The 17,251-nt window shown below is 35.5% G+C and overlaps 2 protein-coding genes and 1 long non-coding RNA gene across 7 annotated transcripts in view; 2 read left to right on the top strand and 1 right to left on the bottom strand.

Annotated features, from left to right (window-relative positions):
• LOC126823440 (glutathione S-transferase omega-1) overlaps positions 1 to 17,251 on the top strand; it is a 107,075-nt gene that overhangs the window by 87,681 nt on the left and 2,143 nt on the right. For 2 of the 3 annotated variants that reach the window (XM_050552300.2, XM_050552320.2), the window contains 4 exons: positions 13,365 to 13,467; positions 15,265 to 15,424; positions 15,923 to 16,020; positions 16,474 to 16,675. In XM_050552300.2, coding sequence (XP_050408257.1) covers positions 13,365 to 13,467; positions 15,265 to 15,424; positions 15,923 to 16,020; positions 16,474 to 16,675 — 563 coding nt within the window. Of the gene's footprint in view, positions 1 to 10,473; positions 10,563 to 13,364; positions 13,468 to 15,264; positions 15,425 to 15,922; positions 16,021 to 16,473; positions 16,676 to 17,251 lie in introns of all 3 variants that reach the window. The other variant, XM_050552309.2, reaches the window with a different exon arrangement.
• On the top strand, positions 143 to 6,878 carry LOC126823411 (uncharacterized). Of its 3 annotated transcripts, none has more exons than XR_007681159.1 (5): positions 143 to 197; positions 1,353 to 1,540; positions 2,292 to 3,521; positions 4,316 to 4,445; positions 6,196 to 6,878. XR_007681159.1 is itself a non-coding variant. In XM_050552243.2 (5 exons), the coding sequence occupies exons 1-3, from the start codon at positions 720 to 722 to the stop codon at positions 3,111 to 3,113; spliced, it is 1,161 nt and encodes a 386-aa protein (XP_050408200.1). In that variant the 5' UTR covers positions 676 to 719; the 3' UTR covers positions 3,114 to 3,521; positions 4,316 to 4,445; positions 6,196 to 6,878. The 3 variants fall into 3 exon arrangements, 1 of the variants encoding a protein (XP_050408200.1); XM_050552243.2 differs by lacking the exon at positions 143 to 197 and adding an exon at positions 676 to 870; XR_007681161.2 differs by lacking the exon at positions 1,353 to 1,540 and having other exon boundaries at positions 165 to 197.
• Positions 7,720 to 10,291, bottom strand: LOC126823497 (uncharacterized). The gene is made up of 4 exons (XR_007681186.2): positions 9,872 to 10,291; positions 9,108 to 9,268; positions 8,291 to 8,330; positions 7,720 to 8,109 (listed from the first exon to the last, which is right to left on the bottom strand). It is a non-coding gene; the product is annotated as an uncharacterized LOC126823497 (long non-coding RNA).

Genomic DNA, 17,251 nt, shown 5'->3' on the forward strand with positions numbered 1-17,251 from the left:
ATCTTCAATGAGTTACTTTCTATTTTTCACTCGGCAACCGGCTGCAGATTTCACTCGGCCAACTTCGGTTACTCCTCTACACCAAACCATATTTCCAAACAGAGTTATCTTTCCGTGACCCGCAAATTATATTTTTAACACTGAGTTGAATTCTATAGGAGGTGTTGGAACTCCCGCAAACAGTGCCGGTGGTGCAAGTAAGTTATAAAAATAAATACAACTGACAAAAGGTTAAGGACCACCTTAAAGTAAAACAAGACAGGAATATTTGGTCATTTAAGTAATAGATATTTTTTAATTGAGGATTTCGAAAAATATAGGAGTCCATTAGATGATCTGGTCAGGAAAAGGATGAGGATTACAGACAAGAGTAGTGATAACCATCGTCATGTGTATCCCTCTCTCACTTGGAGAGAGAGAGAGAAATGGGCTTTAACGTCCACTCGACTAACATATGGTTCAATTTTATTTCCATAATTCCCTTGCGCGTAGGGATCTTTAGCTGTGGGAGGAAACCGGAGGACCCGGAGGAAACCCACAAGGTTGGACAGGCGACCCTACTCCTTGTCACGTACAACCGGGGATTCGAAACCACGCCAGTTGACTGAATGACAGACTTTATGATACAGCGCGCGCACGCTAACCATTCAGCCATCCAACCCCCCCCCCCCCTCTCTCACTTGGATCACGTCCTCAACACCTCTTGTTTGATTAGTACCATGGTACCAAAGGAACCTGACACTATTCTTCTTGGAGTGGCAAGACTTATGCTGGAAGTATTTTGTGATGGATATTACATGGTTCCAAATAAAAACCATCTGAATTTATTGTTGATGGTTAAATATCAAACAGACCTCATTTTAAACGGTGGTGCTTATCTTTTTGACACACATAATTTTTACCGTACTACTGCTCAAAAGCTTTTAATTTTGTTTTAAAATTCTGTTAATTCGTTGATAAATCACGTTATTCTATTCTCTAGTCATGGTAGTCAGTTAAACTTGAAACCTGTATGTTTAAGTTGTAACCACTGTAAAAAGGATGGCTGTAGAAGAATCATGTTCGTTCTGAATCTAAATGTAAAACCTATTCCCCCCCCCCCTCCCCAGCCGCTGATCAACAGAAATGAGCAAAGTGAACCTGGACACTAAACAATATTCAGAATACAAGTTATTTAGAAGTTTATTTTGTTTGTGGCTTGATAAATACAAGAGAACACTTTTCAAGACGTCGTCAGAAATGAACTGTGAAAAAACTTGTATTTAATACACCGGTATATTAGTCATGGTTTATTCAATACAGTTACTAAATGCAGCTTTAACAAACTACATTTTTTAATGGTTTATTTACAGAGAAGAAATGGGAAACATTACCAGGCTGCCAGACACGCCCCATTGATAACAAAGGTCTGCCTGCTGCCGCTGTACACAAAACACCCAACCCAGAACCAATCGATGCCACAAAATTACCGCTAGCAGAAAAAATTCTACGACTTTCAATGTTTTTACGAAGTGAAAAAAAAGTAATCAATGAAATTATGGTGAGGTTTTATTTATTAAAGATACATTATGGGAGATGGAGATAAGATAACGAGTTAGCAGTTCTCACTATAATAGTTAAAAACTACATAATGTAAAGGGAATTTGCTGAAAATGTCAGTCAAATTGGTCCACTATGAACCGAAAACTAAGCGGATGAAAGTTTCGCCTAGCCTCGAAACTAATAGTCTCGATTGTCTATTGTTGTGATTTAATTATCAATGAGCGATAGCAGCATATAGAATTGTAATCCAGTCGACATCGAAGGCTAGCCTTGACATCGGGAGTTTATTATGGTCTGGATAAGTTAATTAATGTCTAATTAATAATTTAGATAAGATTTCAGGCCTAAAGAAAGACCTGAAATTGACAGGTTTAGCTCTTGCATAATGCATGTTTAATATTTTTCACAATAATCTCATTAAAAACACAGATTCTGCTTTATTTTTATTTTTATTCAAGCATGTATTACGTATAAAATTCTTTTATTTGCCCATCTACATAAGACCAGTGGGGCGAGTTTGGGTGGTCGAAGCGTTAATGCGTCATTACCCGCTTGTACGTGACAAGGAGTAGGGTCGTCTGTTCAACCTCGTGCGTTTTCTCCATGTCCTCAGGGTTTCCTTCCACTGCTAAAGACCCCTAATGAAATAAAATGAACTATATGTTAGTCCCGAAATGACCTAGTGTCGAGTGAACAATAAAGCCCATTTTCCTCTCTTTCCCATTAAATCCTATTTTATTTCATTTTAGTTGTTTGAGAATTCTCTGATGAGTTGTAAAGTTGGAATTAGACCAGATTTTTTGATCGATGGCATGGTACAAGGAAAGAACGGATCCTTTTTCACTGGCCGACTTAATCTGGGTGGTGTGTTCCTAGCCAGAGCTATCGGCATCAACAAGAAAGAAATCAAACTGTCATGTTTCAAGAAGGCGGTGGAACTTTATCGTACCCTTCCTGTCACTGAAATTTTGAACCAGGATGATATGACCCCAAAAGTTATCAAGGAGAAACTGGAGAATTTTAACTCGACCGTTGCTAAGATGGAGAAAGAAACAATTGCAGAGTTACCCCCACCATCTATTTTGAAACAGATCCAAGATATTCTAACCAATCCTAAATATGCTTCAACCAATTCAATCAGCAAAATGGAGTTGGTGGCCTCTGTGGCTAAATGTCGAGTCCGTTGTCGATATGATGTAGAGAGTTGTAAAGCTGAATCAGGGAAAGTTTATCATAAGGGCATGTACTTTATTGACAACATACTACAAGGTGCAGGTGTTTCAGTTTCCAAAAAAACTGCTAAGTCATTGTGTTATAATATGGTGGTTGAACGACTGACCACCATGAATGTTGAACATGGCAACATCTTAGATGGTGTCGAACAGTCTGTCATAACAGAAGCAGAAGCACAGGTTCAGAGCACTTTGGTAAAGGCAGCACCAAATCCTAGGGCATTTGATTTCCGTGAACAGTTTGTCAAAATGAACGAACTTAGCAGTGCCACGCATCCTGCATCCATCATTACTGTCTTGGATGAACACAGAAATAGAAAAGGAGAAAATTTTCTGTAACCTCTATCTAGCTGGTCATCTCATCATGATTGGTGAAGCAGAGAACCGAACAGATGCCCAAGCAGACGCTTACTCTAAAGCCCGAGAGGTTTTGACGAACTGTGACCCCGAGTTCATCCTCCCCCAACACAGTAAACTTCAACCACACGACCAAGCAGCAACAGATGTTATCGACTTTCGTGTCAAGTTCAACTGCATTTTGGAAGATAACTGTTCGAATCTTCATCGCTTACAATGGACCCGAAAACCTATATCAACACTACCAGCCAAGGATATCGTTGTCTTTGAGGACGTCAGTTGGATAGTAGATCGTAAAGTTCAAGGTTTCTATATTTTACAACATTCATGTTTTGTCAACAATATGTTGTTGGAATGGGAGTTTTTTGACAATGATGATCGTGTATTCAGGTAAGTTGCCTTAAGGCCTAGTCTGGTCTCCCGGCCATAATCTTAAGGCCTAGTCTTGTGTCTTCCGGTCTCAACTGTAAGGCTTAGTCTTGTATCTTCTGGCCTCAACTGTAAGGCCTAGTCTTGTGTCTCTTAAAACCTAGTCTTGAATCTCTTAAGACCTACTGTAGTCTTGCGTCTTCCGGCCTTAACTGTAAGACCTAGGCTGTGTTTCCTGGCCTTAGCCTTCAAGCCAGAATTTCATATTTTCTATGAAAGTCAAAACATAATTATTTCTATGTCTTTTGCTCAATAGGTTATCAACTCACTATTATACGACTATGGGCATTATTTCCCACCCTTAAAAATCATTGACACAGGAAATAATAACACAATTACCTCCCTTGTTTTCCTATTGCCTCCATGCATTAGCTATCTTCAAATGTTGGAATTCGGAAATGATAATTTTGCCAATTTCGCAGCTGGCAATAGTGAATTATAGGATTAATAGGATTATTCTTTAACAAGGTAGGACTGTGTATGGATACCATCTATTTTAAGGCTTTATTTTAATAAATTTTAAAAATATAACTTAACAAATATGAAATTGTAGCTTTAAGATCTAGTCTTGTCCCATTGATCAAAATTTTGAAATGTTCAGTTTGCTTGTTACTCTTCTTTTGTTTTTAGGGGTGGTTGAGTGGTCCAAGCTCATAAGGTCTTTCATTGAGTCAAACCTCCTGGGTGTCAGTCCAAAAATGTTGGTTTGTTTTGTGTGAGTGTTAATCCCCATTTCTCTCTTTTTTTACTTTAAGATGTCAGATGAAGATACAGAAGGAAGATGTTGGAACCGAACCTGCAGTGTCTCTTAGTAAGATAGGCTCTAGAAATTTTGCAGCAGCTGATTTCTTGTTTAAGCTCTACGAAACACAACCAGTCATAGAGGTAAGTTATTCTATTGAATACTTGAATTAGCTTTAGGGCTATGGATTCCTGAGCTAAATAGGGCCTACATTATATAAAGATAGGTTGCCAGGCAACTAAACATACGCCCACAGCAGCTAAATCGTCCGAGCGGTCGACAAGAGTTGTCGTATATTTGTTCTTTTGTAGGTAATTAGGGGGCATTTAATAGACAACTTCATACAGATGACATTATAATTTTCGTCGTTTGAGGGTTCACAAGGTTCTAAAAACTAAAACAAGGGCTGTAACTCAGGAAGTAATCTACAGAAATTATTGAAATTCGACAGACTTTTTCGTTTTAGTAATTCAAATAATACATATCAATTTCATACAGATCGGATGATAACTTTTGTCGTTCGAACGTTCACAAGATTCAACAAAGTAGAAACAAGGGCCATAACTCTAGAAGTAATTGACAGAAATTGCTGACATTCAATAGGCTTCTTCATTTCACTAATTTAAATGATGCATATGAATTTCATACAGATTGGGTGATAACTTTTGTCGTTCAAGCGTTCACAAGATTCAACAATGTGAAACAAGGGCCATAACTCTAGATGTAATTAACGGAAATTTGCTGAAACTCAATAGGCTTGTTCGTTTTACTAATTTAAACGATACCTTTAAATTTCATACAGATCGTATAATAACTTTTGTCGTTAAAGCAACCACAAGGTACAACAAAGTGAAACAAGGGCCATAACTCATGGCGTAATTAAAGGAAATTGCTGAACTTCAATAGGATTCTTCGTTTCACTAATTTAAATCATGCATATCAATTTCAAACAGATCGGATGATAACTGTTGTCATTAGAGCATTCACAAGATTCAACAAAGTGAAACAAGGGCCATAACTCTAGATGATTAACGGAAATTGCTGAAATTCAATAGGCTTCTTTGTTTTACTAATTTAAATGATGCATATAAATTTCATACAGATCGGTTGATAACTTTTGTCGTTTGAGCGTTCACAAGGTTCAATAACATGAAACAAGGGCCATACCTCTAGACGTAATAAACGGAAATTGCTGAAATTCAATAGGCTTCTTCGTTTCACTAATTTAAATAATGCATGTAAATTTCAGAAAGATCGGATGATAACTGTTGGAGTTAGAGCTAGAGCGTTCACAAGGTTCAGTAAAGTGAAACAAGAGCCATAACTCTAGACGTAAAAAAACGGAAATCGCTGAAATTCAATAGGCTTCTTTGTGTCACTAATTTAAATAATGCATGTAAATTTCAGAAAGATCGGATGATAACTTTTGGAGTTAGAGCGTTCACAAGGTTCAATAAAGTGAAACATGCTGCCAATGGCTATACAAAGGACCTTTTTTCTTGTCCAGTCCATCTTGCCCTTGCAACAAGACGAAAAAAGGCTGGAAAAACCTGAGGAACTTCATTGGCCAGATTAAAAACAGATTCTTATCAATGAGCCAGTGTCCTACACATCGAGTCAGAACCCACCGAGCCAGCGGTTTACCCACAGAGGTGGGTCTTTACCCACTGAGACATTGTCTTACCAACTGAGCTGGTGGCTTAACCCCTGAGCCGATGGCTTATCCACAGAGCTGGCACCTCATGTACTGAGCCACCTTGGTTTTCGTTCTGCTCTTGTATTGCACATAAAAATGCCTTCCTGGCTAGGCACAGATTTGACCTTTAATTGATGAATGCCATTATTTAAAGTTAACCTAGATATCATGTCTTAGTAAATCGTTTTTCATTCCAGGTTTCTGCTTACACTAAACCTGATCAAGTGATAGAATCTGTCAGTTTTGATACGTTGCTTAAAGAAGCGGAGGTGTTGAAGAAAGCTGCCGAGAATGCAGGAGAAAACGTTACAGCTACTACAGCTGAGGGAACTGATTCAGAAACTGAGACCAGTGACACAGATGTTGAAATGAAGGAAGAAGTAACAGATTCACAGGCTAAGAAGAAATATCCTAGAAAACCACATTACCGTCATGCTGATAGATTTATTTTAAAAGCTGCCCAGGCACGACTAGACGAATTCATAAAAGTTAAAATGCTAAAAGATCTACTGTTTGGACCTGCTTTCCCTCATCATATCACACGCCAGATTAACGGCTTACTGTATAACCTCCCCGTTCCAGTTCGCTTTATAAATCATTCCACTAGAAATCAGATGTACACCATTGTAACGCAAAGTATGTCACCGATCAAAATTGTCGCATTTCTCAAAGCCAACGGTGGACAGTCTGGTCGCTTTCGTTTAGTCGACAAATCAGAACTTCCGACACATAAGGACATTTTACCAGAACTTAAAAGTAGGGAAATTTTAACTAAGATCAAATCCAAATTTTAGTAGAAATTTCAATTTTGATTGGCTAAGCACTAAAACCAATCAAATTGTTGGCTTTTTTTTGCTAATAAATATAAGTGCTAGTCTAATGTCTTGTCTCAATTACATCTTCAACAGTATGGTTTTGTTTCTAATTTAAAATCCAAATATTTGTCTAAAGTCTTTACCAGTTGTGTGGTTGAGTGGTCTGATGTATGCTTTAGATCATAAGGTCTGTCATTGATTCAAGTGCCATGGTTTGTTTTGAAGGTACTTCCAACCTTATTTGTCTTATTTTCGCCAGTCATGTTTGGCCGTTTTGACTGACTTGCAGTGAAATTGACCAACTGGAGAATACTAGTAGATCATAAGGTCTGTCTAAAGTTTAGACAAATATTTGGATTTTAAACTAGATTTATAAGGGGCATTTTAAAGGGGCATTGGCGCCATTGGGTAAGATTAGATAAGAGCTGACAGTTCTCGCTATAATAGTTCAACAATAAATAATAGAAACAGAAAATGCTGAAATTTCAGTCAGATTGCTTTGCTCTGAACCGAGATATAGGTGATTCAGTTTTAGGCTACAGAGCCAATTTTCTGAAAGGTAACCTTTTCTGTGGTTCAAGTATCTGATGTGAGAATCTGGGCCCTGTTTCTCGAAATCTTAACAGTGGGAATGCAGTCGACCCTACTCTTGGAAACGAAGCTAAGCCTCTTCACTAAATGACAGACCTTATTATCCAACACGAATGCATTATCATTTGACTCCACCCCCTCCCCTGCAGTGACACATGAATGTTGTGACCAATAACCACTTTCCTGTCTTAAGGCCTTTGAAAACAGTATTCCTCATTATTAATTTGTCCCAACTAATCATGGTTCATGAATGCGTGTTCTCGATATGTTGACACTTCTACGATGGTGGGTGACTACGAGTCATGAGTGAAATAATCTTATTTCGTTTAATCTGTTATACTAATATAGAGAAAATACAATTTACATTTTATGGATATAACTTTTATGGATATAACTGTTACAACAAATAACACATCTACACAAATTTTTAAGTTGACCTCATTTCAATCAAAGTAAATACATGTACCCGTAAGTATTGTTTATATTAGCGTTACGTTTGGTAGTGGAACCGTGACACTGACATATTGTACATCGTTGACTTCAGGGTTAGGCTTGTTGTCTACCAAAGTTAGGTTAACATCTTCCACTACACTGCAAAGTCAGTAACATCATCAAGCTAACCTTTGCTAAAAGGTTAATGTTAATAACATCCACCAATTAGTCTATACACTAAACACAAGACCTGCAGCATTCAATCTCTGTGATCTGTAAATAATTAATAAAAAAACATATGAACTTACTTCAAATTTACACACTATAACTTATTACATAAACTTTATGTAGATAAGGAAAGTGAATTTTGAGATGCACTCCAATGACAAGTAGTTGATTTACATAAAAATTTACAAAAATAAGAACTGTTAATGAAAATAATAAACTGATTTACCTCAAGATAGATAATTGGAAATATTTTCTATACTCTTCTTCTGAAAAATGAAAGGGCGTAGTTTTATTATAAAACAAGGAACATGTACTACAAAAACATATAATTATTAATGTACCCCCTCGCCAACACGTACATTTGGAATTCATTTAATATAGTTAACTAAAAAAAATGTTAAAATCACAATTAATTATGATACCACAATTACAGGCTGGTAAAATCAACACAAAGTTCATACATTAGATTATAATAACCAGAATCGACTTTAAACTGATGTCTCTCACATATCAATGCCATAACTCTTGCAGTAATCATCAGATCTCGCTGAAAATCAATAGGCGTCTTGTCTCATGACCTTAAACACTGTGTATAAATTTAAAGTCAATTGGATTTTAACTTTAGCCTCTAGAGTGTTCACAAGATTTTTCAAAGTGATCAAGGGCCATAACTCTGGTAGTAATTATCGGTTGCCAATTCAAAACATATTTGTTTTCATTTTCCAACTCTTGTCTTACTCTTTTTGCAATGTAAAAATCACGAAAACGTTTTATTTCTCCCAAAGTGAAATTGCCATATGGCAAATCTATATAAAAGTCTTTGTCATTTTGTATAGACCCAATAATCTGATCCAAATCTTTAATTGGAGGCATGTATTTTGACTCTTCACATCTAGAGAATTTAATATTTGTTATGTTTCGTTTAATAATATAGCTTCTACATATAACAACAGGCAGAATTTTGTTAGGCAATGAGAGATTAATTCTACTAGTACTATTAGTATTTTGTAAAGCCATATTTGAGTACAATGTAACTTGCTCACCTGTTTTAATTTCCTTAGATTATACTGAATACCGTGGCGTACTGGAAAGGTCTTTGAAACCAATTTACGCTGAACAATCTAACACAGTACAGTAGTATAGTATTGTATGGTACCTTCTTCCACCAATCCAAGTGAAAAATCAAAACCACTATTGATGAACACTGAAATAGAAACATAATGTAACTACCCTAAATTCACATATTAGATAGTAAAAGCTTAATTGATTCTATTAGTTAAGTATAATATTTGAAATTAGATCTATAATATATAATTATGATTTTAATAAATCTTAGCTGACAATAACATGCGGATTTCATTCAGTTTTAAAATTGGTACTATAGGGCCTAGCCAGTATAGCGATTCTGAAGGGAAAATACCGCTTATGACTCATGACGTCACTCAAATATGACAGAAAAGCACTTATTTTGGTGCCATCCCACGCATTGACTGGTATATAGAGGTTTTGATCATTTGAAACTTTGAGTTTGACCTGAAACCCTATTAATTAATAAATAGGTAATATTAATAAAACAATACTACTAGTACTAGGCCTATTTATTAGTATTTAGAATATATATCATATGTAGGCCTACATACACTGTCATACAGTGCCTTTATTTACAAGTTACATCTGATTTATTAACTGATTATCAGACTTATCCATTTGTGTGTATCTCATTGATCATTCTCAGGCTCAAGTTATACTCCTGACAAGTCCACGAGTCACGATACTGTGACCCCCTGTTGGTTGCTGTTGTACTTACTTGTAGTTAAACTGTCACTACTACAACTTAAGGGGTATAAATAAAATTCTTGAAATGAAGTCGGACTAGGTAGATATCTAGGCCTAATTATAATGTAGACTTGTTTTCATATCGATTACCCGACGCCAAGACCACTTCTACTGTACTAGCACTAATTTCAATGTAGGCTACTTAGTTAGTAGTCTTACCCCAAAAGTTAGAAAAGACTTCGTCAGCAAAAAAAATTATTTACAATCGGTACATCTATGATTAAGATTTGATTTATGCAGTTTTAGTCAAATACTAGCCTACTATAAAGTAACAAACTTCATTTACATTACCCAGGTCAGAAAATCTCCTCAGAAAATAAAAGACAACTGTTTAGTGTTTGTAGCCCAATAAATATAAGAAGCTGACGTCGTTAAAAACAGTGTTAGCCTAAACATCAGAATATTGCGCCAAAAGCAAACCAGTTAAAAATATAATTTGCGGGTCACGGAAAGATAACTCTGTTTGGAAACATGGTTTGGTGTAGAGGAATAACCGAAGTTGGCCGAGTGAAATCTGCAGCCGGTTGCCGAGTGAAAAATAGAAAGTAACTCATTGAAGATCCAGTATTGTGCAAGACAGCTAGCTAGCTAGCTCATATAAATAGGCCAATAGTAGATGGTCATACTAATAGCAGTAGAAACAGTGACACTGACTCTGACAGGTGAGTTCTTGGGCTTTATAAGTGATTATATAGCAATGGTTTTATAAATTATATCTCTTAGAATGAAGCGCCAACCACACTAGAAAAGTAGATTATTTGTTGAAACCCGGTGGAACTATGGTTATGTTTCTGTTTATCTGTCAGTTTTGATTGACGCCTACAGACTTTTTTTTTTAAACTTGGAGATATAGTATAGCACCCTCTATCAGAGTTAGTTTACACAGATCAATTTATTTTAGTGAATTAAAAGCCCATTGTTGACTTACAGTAAATTTAAACTTTGTTTTTCAAGGTTGTTAGATTACACAACATAAAATGGGGATGTCCTACTGTTTACAGTTCCTTGTTAGGGTTAGAATTAGGGTTATACAGTGGAAATATCGTTGATGAAAAAACGGAGTCGTATTGTGGACTTTGGGGGGGGGGGGTGTAACACTACGATGGCTATATAGACAAGTTAATACACAAATCGTCTCACATTATATTACGAAGCACAAAAGTAGTTACAACCACATATAATGGTGCGGTTTAACAATGACCAGTTATCTTCGAGCAACCTTGATCTATTTTATATCTTCTAGTCCATGCCACTTTAATAGTCGAACACAAATAAAATGTATGTGAATACATAACAGTCGGATCAAACACAATTGCCCAGTGTACTCTGAGAGAAATTTTGCATCTACTCTTTATTTCGATTTCCAACTGTCAAGGGTACACTTCAGTGCATACACTGGACCTCGGCTTTCCATCCCATTCGAACAACTAGTATAAGTTGTCAATTTTGCTGGGGCCAGTAGGGGACATGTTTTGCTTTAATAAGGCTCTCAAAATGTTTAATTTAAGGTTCTTTATTAAAAGCTTTTAATGTATGAGAAAAAAATTAAAATACACATTATGTAAGATTTAGATAAAGAGGTGACCATTCTTGCTATAATAGCTCAAAAATAGATAATGTAAAATGAAAATATTGAAAATGTCATACAGATTACTTAATTCTGAGCCATGTTATCACTGTAGTTTTGACAAGATGTCTGCATTGTGGTGAGCAGCACACTGGTATATTTAAGACTTGGCCTCGCTTTTCCATTTTGACTTTAATTTTTAAATGGTAAACCGTTCTAATATAGTTCAAATCTTGAGTATCCGATGCCACCGAGAGTTGATTATGGTCTTGTTTTGTTAATAAATGTCTAATTAATAGTTTATATAACATTTCAGGCCTAAAGAAATACCTGCAATAGGCAGATTTAGCTCGTGCATAATGTATGTTTATTAATTATAAAGTTGAAGAGTGTATGCAATCAATTTTAGCTTAAATATTATTCAAATCAATAAATTCTAAAGTTTTGGCAAGTTAAAGTTTACATTGATTTCTATTGATACTGCCATCTTTATATATCTTCAACAACTAAAGTGACAATAAATTAGTTATCATACAAGCCTGACTTTTCTTTATGACGATTTTAAATATTGTTGATTTAAATAATATAGTTATACCTCACTGCCTCTTGATTAATTTTAAATGGTATGTTATTTAGAGTTAGTCAGATGAAAATTCAGTGCACACCTAGCTAGACTATTCTATCAACTTCATTGTCATTGTTTTTAAGTTGCTTACACTTACACTACAGTATTGTTTAACAACATCCCTCATTTTGCCAATGAAGGGATTGTTTTCCTTAGGCAATAATGATTATAAATCACACTTGATTAGGTAATATTTCAGAAAAAGAGAGAAATGTGGTTTAACATTCACTTGACACAGACTATGTCACTTCAGGACTAATATATAATTCAATTTTATTTCAATAATTCGTTTGGACTTATGGGGTCTTTTGCAGTGGGTTGAAACCGAGGGGTCCGGAGAAAACCCATAAAGTTGGAGAGATGACCCTGTTGCTGTCAAGTACAAGCTTTGAATCCAAATCACACCATTTGATTCAGTCACAGACCTTATGATCCAAAGTGCACAAGTTAAACCATTCAGCCACGCACCTATAAGAAATCATATCCCAGAACCAGTCATTTCCCACCATACCGACGTGGTATTCGCATAGTTGTTACATCATGATGTCCGATCCTGGATAGTCATATGCTATTAATATCGTTCACCAGTCCCAAATAACAAAAGTTATCATCCGATCTGTCTGAAATTTATATGTATCATTTAAATTATTGAAATGAAAAAGTCTATTGAATTTGAGCAATTTCCGTTATTACTTCAAGAGTTGTGGTTCTTGTTTCACTTTGTAGAACCTTGCGAATTGATATCAGTGTCCTGTAAATGTCCTCATTATCTACAAAAGAATAAATATGCAACAACCCTTGTTGACTGCTTGGATGATTTAGCTGCTGTGGGCGTATGTTTCATGACCAGGGTTGCCTGGCATTGGCTGGCAGCCTATCTTTGTTTCGTGATGTTGATTATTAGAAATAGTAGAATATCTACAGCAGTAATTTTTATTGGTTTAATCATCCATGCTGTGTACTCAGTTTGGTTAAGTCAAGTTTACATGCAATGTTGTAATACTATAAAAATATAATTAAATCATAGTGTGTTAAACTGGAGTTATAGTCAATTACATTTGCAGAGTTACTGAATCGTACAAGTACAAACTTACATGGTTTACAAATACAAAGTTTGAATACTCATAATTCTTAAATTAGTTGGCTACCATAAAAACTTTGTTTATGGCAAGCAACATTATTGACACTTAACCAGAGCTCAAACTGTTAAAATTAAGCAGCTTTTTTCACCAGGTAAAAGTCAATCAAATGTATTTTTGTAATCTTTTATAGTAAAATGGCTTTGAATGAAGATGTATTACGGTTACCTGGAGATCCTTTACCAGAAGGATGTGTATTAAGACTGTACAGTATGAGAATGTGTCCATATGCACAGGTAAGGTCTCTCTCTCTCTCTCTCTCAATGTGGCTTTCCATGTGCTAGCTATAATAACTGGTATTTATAGTTCATAAATGCCTATTGAGAGTCATTCTTTAGACCTGAAATGTTATCTAAATTATTAATTAGACCATAATCAACTCACGATGTCATCGCTAGCCTGCGCTGTTTATTGGTTAGGTTCCAATTTGCTGTTCGACTTCCATTCATGATTTAATCATGAAATGGATAATCGCCTTTAATCGGGTCTACGTTTTTTATCGTATCGACTTTAGTAATGATGATCAGCAAATTCCCTTTTGAAATGTGGCCGTTGTCGTCACCCCCATCCGTCCGTTCGGCTCTAGAGGCTAAAGTTAATATCTGATTGACTTTAAATTTATACACGGTGTTTAAGGTCATGAGACAAAGAAGTCTATTGATTTTCAGTGATTTCCGATAATTACTGCCAGAGTTATGGCCCTTGTTCACGTCAAAGAATCTTGTGGGCGCTCTAGAGGCCAAAGTTAATATCCGATTGACTTTAAATTTATACACAGTGTTTAAGGTCATGAGACGAAGACGAAAATTGATTTTCAGCGATTTCCGATAATTACTGCCACAGTTATGGCCCTTGATCACTTCAAAAAATTGTGTGGACGCTCTAGAGGCCAAAGTTAATATCCGATTGACTTTTAATTCCTACACAGTGTTTAAGGTCATGAGACGAAGTAGCCTATTGATTTTCAGTGATTTCCGATAATTACTGCCAGAGTTATGGCCCTTGATCACTTCAAAATATCTTGTGGACGCTCTAGAGGCCAAAGTTAATATCTGATTGACTTTAAATTATACACAGTGTTTAAGGACATGAGACACAGAGGCCTATTGATTTTCAGCGATTTCCGATAATTACTGCCAGAGTTATGGCCCTTGATCACTTCAAAATATCTTGTGGACGCTCTAGAGGCCAAAGTTAATATCCGATTGACTTAAAATTTATACACAGTGTTTAAAGTCACTTCAAAATATCTTGTGGATGCTCTAGAGGCTAAAAATAATATCCGATTGACTTTGAATTTATACACAGTGTTTAAGGTCATGAAACGAAGAAGCCTATTGATTTTCAGCGATTTGGGATAATTATTGCCAGAGTTATGGCCTGATCACTTCAAAAAATCTTGTGGACACTCTAGAGGCTAAAGTTAATATCCGATTGACTTTAGATTTTATACGCAGTGTTTGAGGTCATGAGACAAAGAATCCATTGATTTTCAAAGATTTCCTATAATTACTGCCTAATTTATGGCCCTTGATCACTTTGAAAAATCTTGTGACGCTCTAGAGGCTAAAGTTATCATCCAATTGACTTCAAATTGATACACAGACTTTAAGGTCTTGAGACGAACAAGTATATTGATTTTGAATGAACTTTTATAACTTGGAACAGCTAAATCCATGATATTAAAAGTATTGTATACTAAACGTTAGCATGGGGCAGAACTTTATAAAAACCAAACAAATTGTAATGGTTTTCTGATAATTACTTAATGAGTTGTTACTCGTAATCAGATTTTAGTGTATTATAAATGTTTCATTATCGAAAAAAGTAAAAATATGTGACAACTCTTGTTGACTGCCCGGATGATTTAGCTGCTGTGAGTGTGGGCGCATGTTTCGTTGCCTGGCAACCTATCTTAAACTATTATAGTGAGAACAGCCAGCTCTTTATCTAATCTCCCATAATGTATCTTTAACCAAATTGTCCACCTTGTGGCATCCGTAGATTTAAAGATTATGTTTTTCTATTTCCAGAGAGCTCGACTAGTATTAGCAGCTAAAGATATAAAGTATGATCGTGTTAATATAGATCTTAATAATAAACCTAATTGGTTCTTTGATGTTAATCCTAATGGAGAGGTACCTGTTATAATACACAATGGCAGTCATATCTATCAGTCACTAGTCTGCGCAGGTAAGACTAAGACAATCTAAATGGTGGGGATGTCATCTTCATCTTTGTTTATGGATGGAAATAATTCTAGGAACTCATATGTAAACAAACTAGCACACTTCTCCGGTTAGCTCTGCAATTGTTATTCCCCCTGACAATGCCAGGAAGGGGGCGTGATTCCCCCCAAATTTGCATTGTGTACATTACTAGGTGCATTCTAATACAATGTAAAGCTACTATTAATAATGAATTACGTCTCTTTAAACGACCACATGAAATGTAGATATATATTGCCCTCACCTTTGTCAGTTGTCCGGTGTTTATTCACAATTTCTTGTGACCACTCTTTAGGTCAGGTTTATTTTCAAATTTGTATGGATTGTTCAATTGTGACTTGTCTTTTGTCTGTATCTCAATATTATTTTCCCAAGGTGAATGTTTTACCAGTATGTATTGTCAGCAATGGGCTTAGCCATCAAATGAAACAGTATCTAATTTTGAAATATTTTATATTATTAGAATATGTAGAAGAAGCCTTTCCCACACCAAAGTTATACAATACAGATCCAGTTGACAGAGCTTGGGAAAAAATTTATTATGGACACTGGAATTCTAAGGTTTGAATATAATTATTTAACCTTTAACACATGGACTGCCGAATAGTGCTCCCAAGAAATAGCATATTAAGGTCCTACCATACTGAATCAGGCTGTCAAGGGAGCAGTACTCTATAATTAATTCACTAGAGTGAGATGATCATTTAAACAGTTATATTAGTATTTTCTGAGTACTGATTAACTGGTATTCAGTGAGTAGACTACTGATCTAAATTGTCACTTGGAGAAAGCTGATGTACTGATTTATCTGTATCTGGTAGACGGAAGTGATGATTTCAAACTTAAAGATGGAAATAAATGATTTAAAAAATAATCCATAGCCAGTCTTCTTTTTAGTAATTATTTTTGATCATCCTTTTTACCTGCATTAATGTGAATTAATTTTGTATTGAGTGTTATCGGAGACAAAATTTAACCTGCATAGACATTGTTATATTTTTATCTGTTTCACAGGGAATCCCGGCCTTCTATAGTTTAATGAAAGCCGGCTGTCTGGAACCAGAGCAAACTAAAAGACTTACAGAACATATCACAGTTATGGAAAATTTCTTGCAGAAAAAGAAAACACCATATTTCAGTGGAAATAAACTTGGATTTGCAGACTATATGATCTGGCCCTGGTTTGAGAGAATGCCAATGCTAGGGGAAATAACAGGTATTGGTCAAATGACACAATTCATGACTTCTAGATTTTTTCAAGTTTTTTTTTTATTTGTATCAAATTTCGTCAAAATCTATTGTGACAAATGTCAGTTGTAGATCGATTTGACATTGAGATGTGGGCATGTGTGAACACTGTATAGGGACAAAAATTTTCATCTGATTTTTAAAGATTTACATTTTCAGATGTTTTGTCAAATTTCAACAATTTCTGTCTGCGTCTGAAACATTTATTTATATTTGATTTCTACATTAGTGAGATGAAACATCCATTGACTTTAAACAATTTCTGTTAACTATTCCTAGCATTATTGACCTTGGTCATTTGTTAGAATCTTGTGAATACTCTAATGACAATTTTTATTTATTGTTCAGTTTAGTGCAATATAAAATCTAGTTGAATTTCAACGATTTCCATTAATTACATCTAAAGTTACTGCCCTGGCCCACTTTGTACAATCTTGTGAAAGCTTTAACCTCAGAAGTCGTCAACTGATCTGTGTTAGATTTCTGTTATTATTTATACGCCCACATTTCATGCTGACATATATTGTCATCGCCCTTGTAGGTC

Source organism: Patella vulgata, chromosome 1, assembly GCF_932274485.2.
Source record: "Patella vulgata chromosome 1, xgPatVulg1.2, whole genome shotgun sequence".
Taxonomy (NCBI): domain Eukaryota; kingdom Metazoa; phylum Mollusca; class Gastropoda; family Patellidae; genus Patella; species Patella vulgata.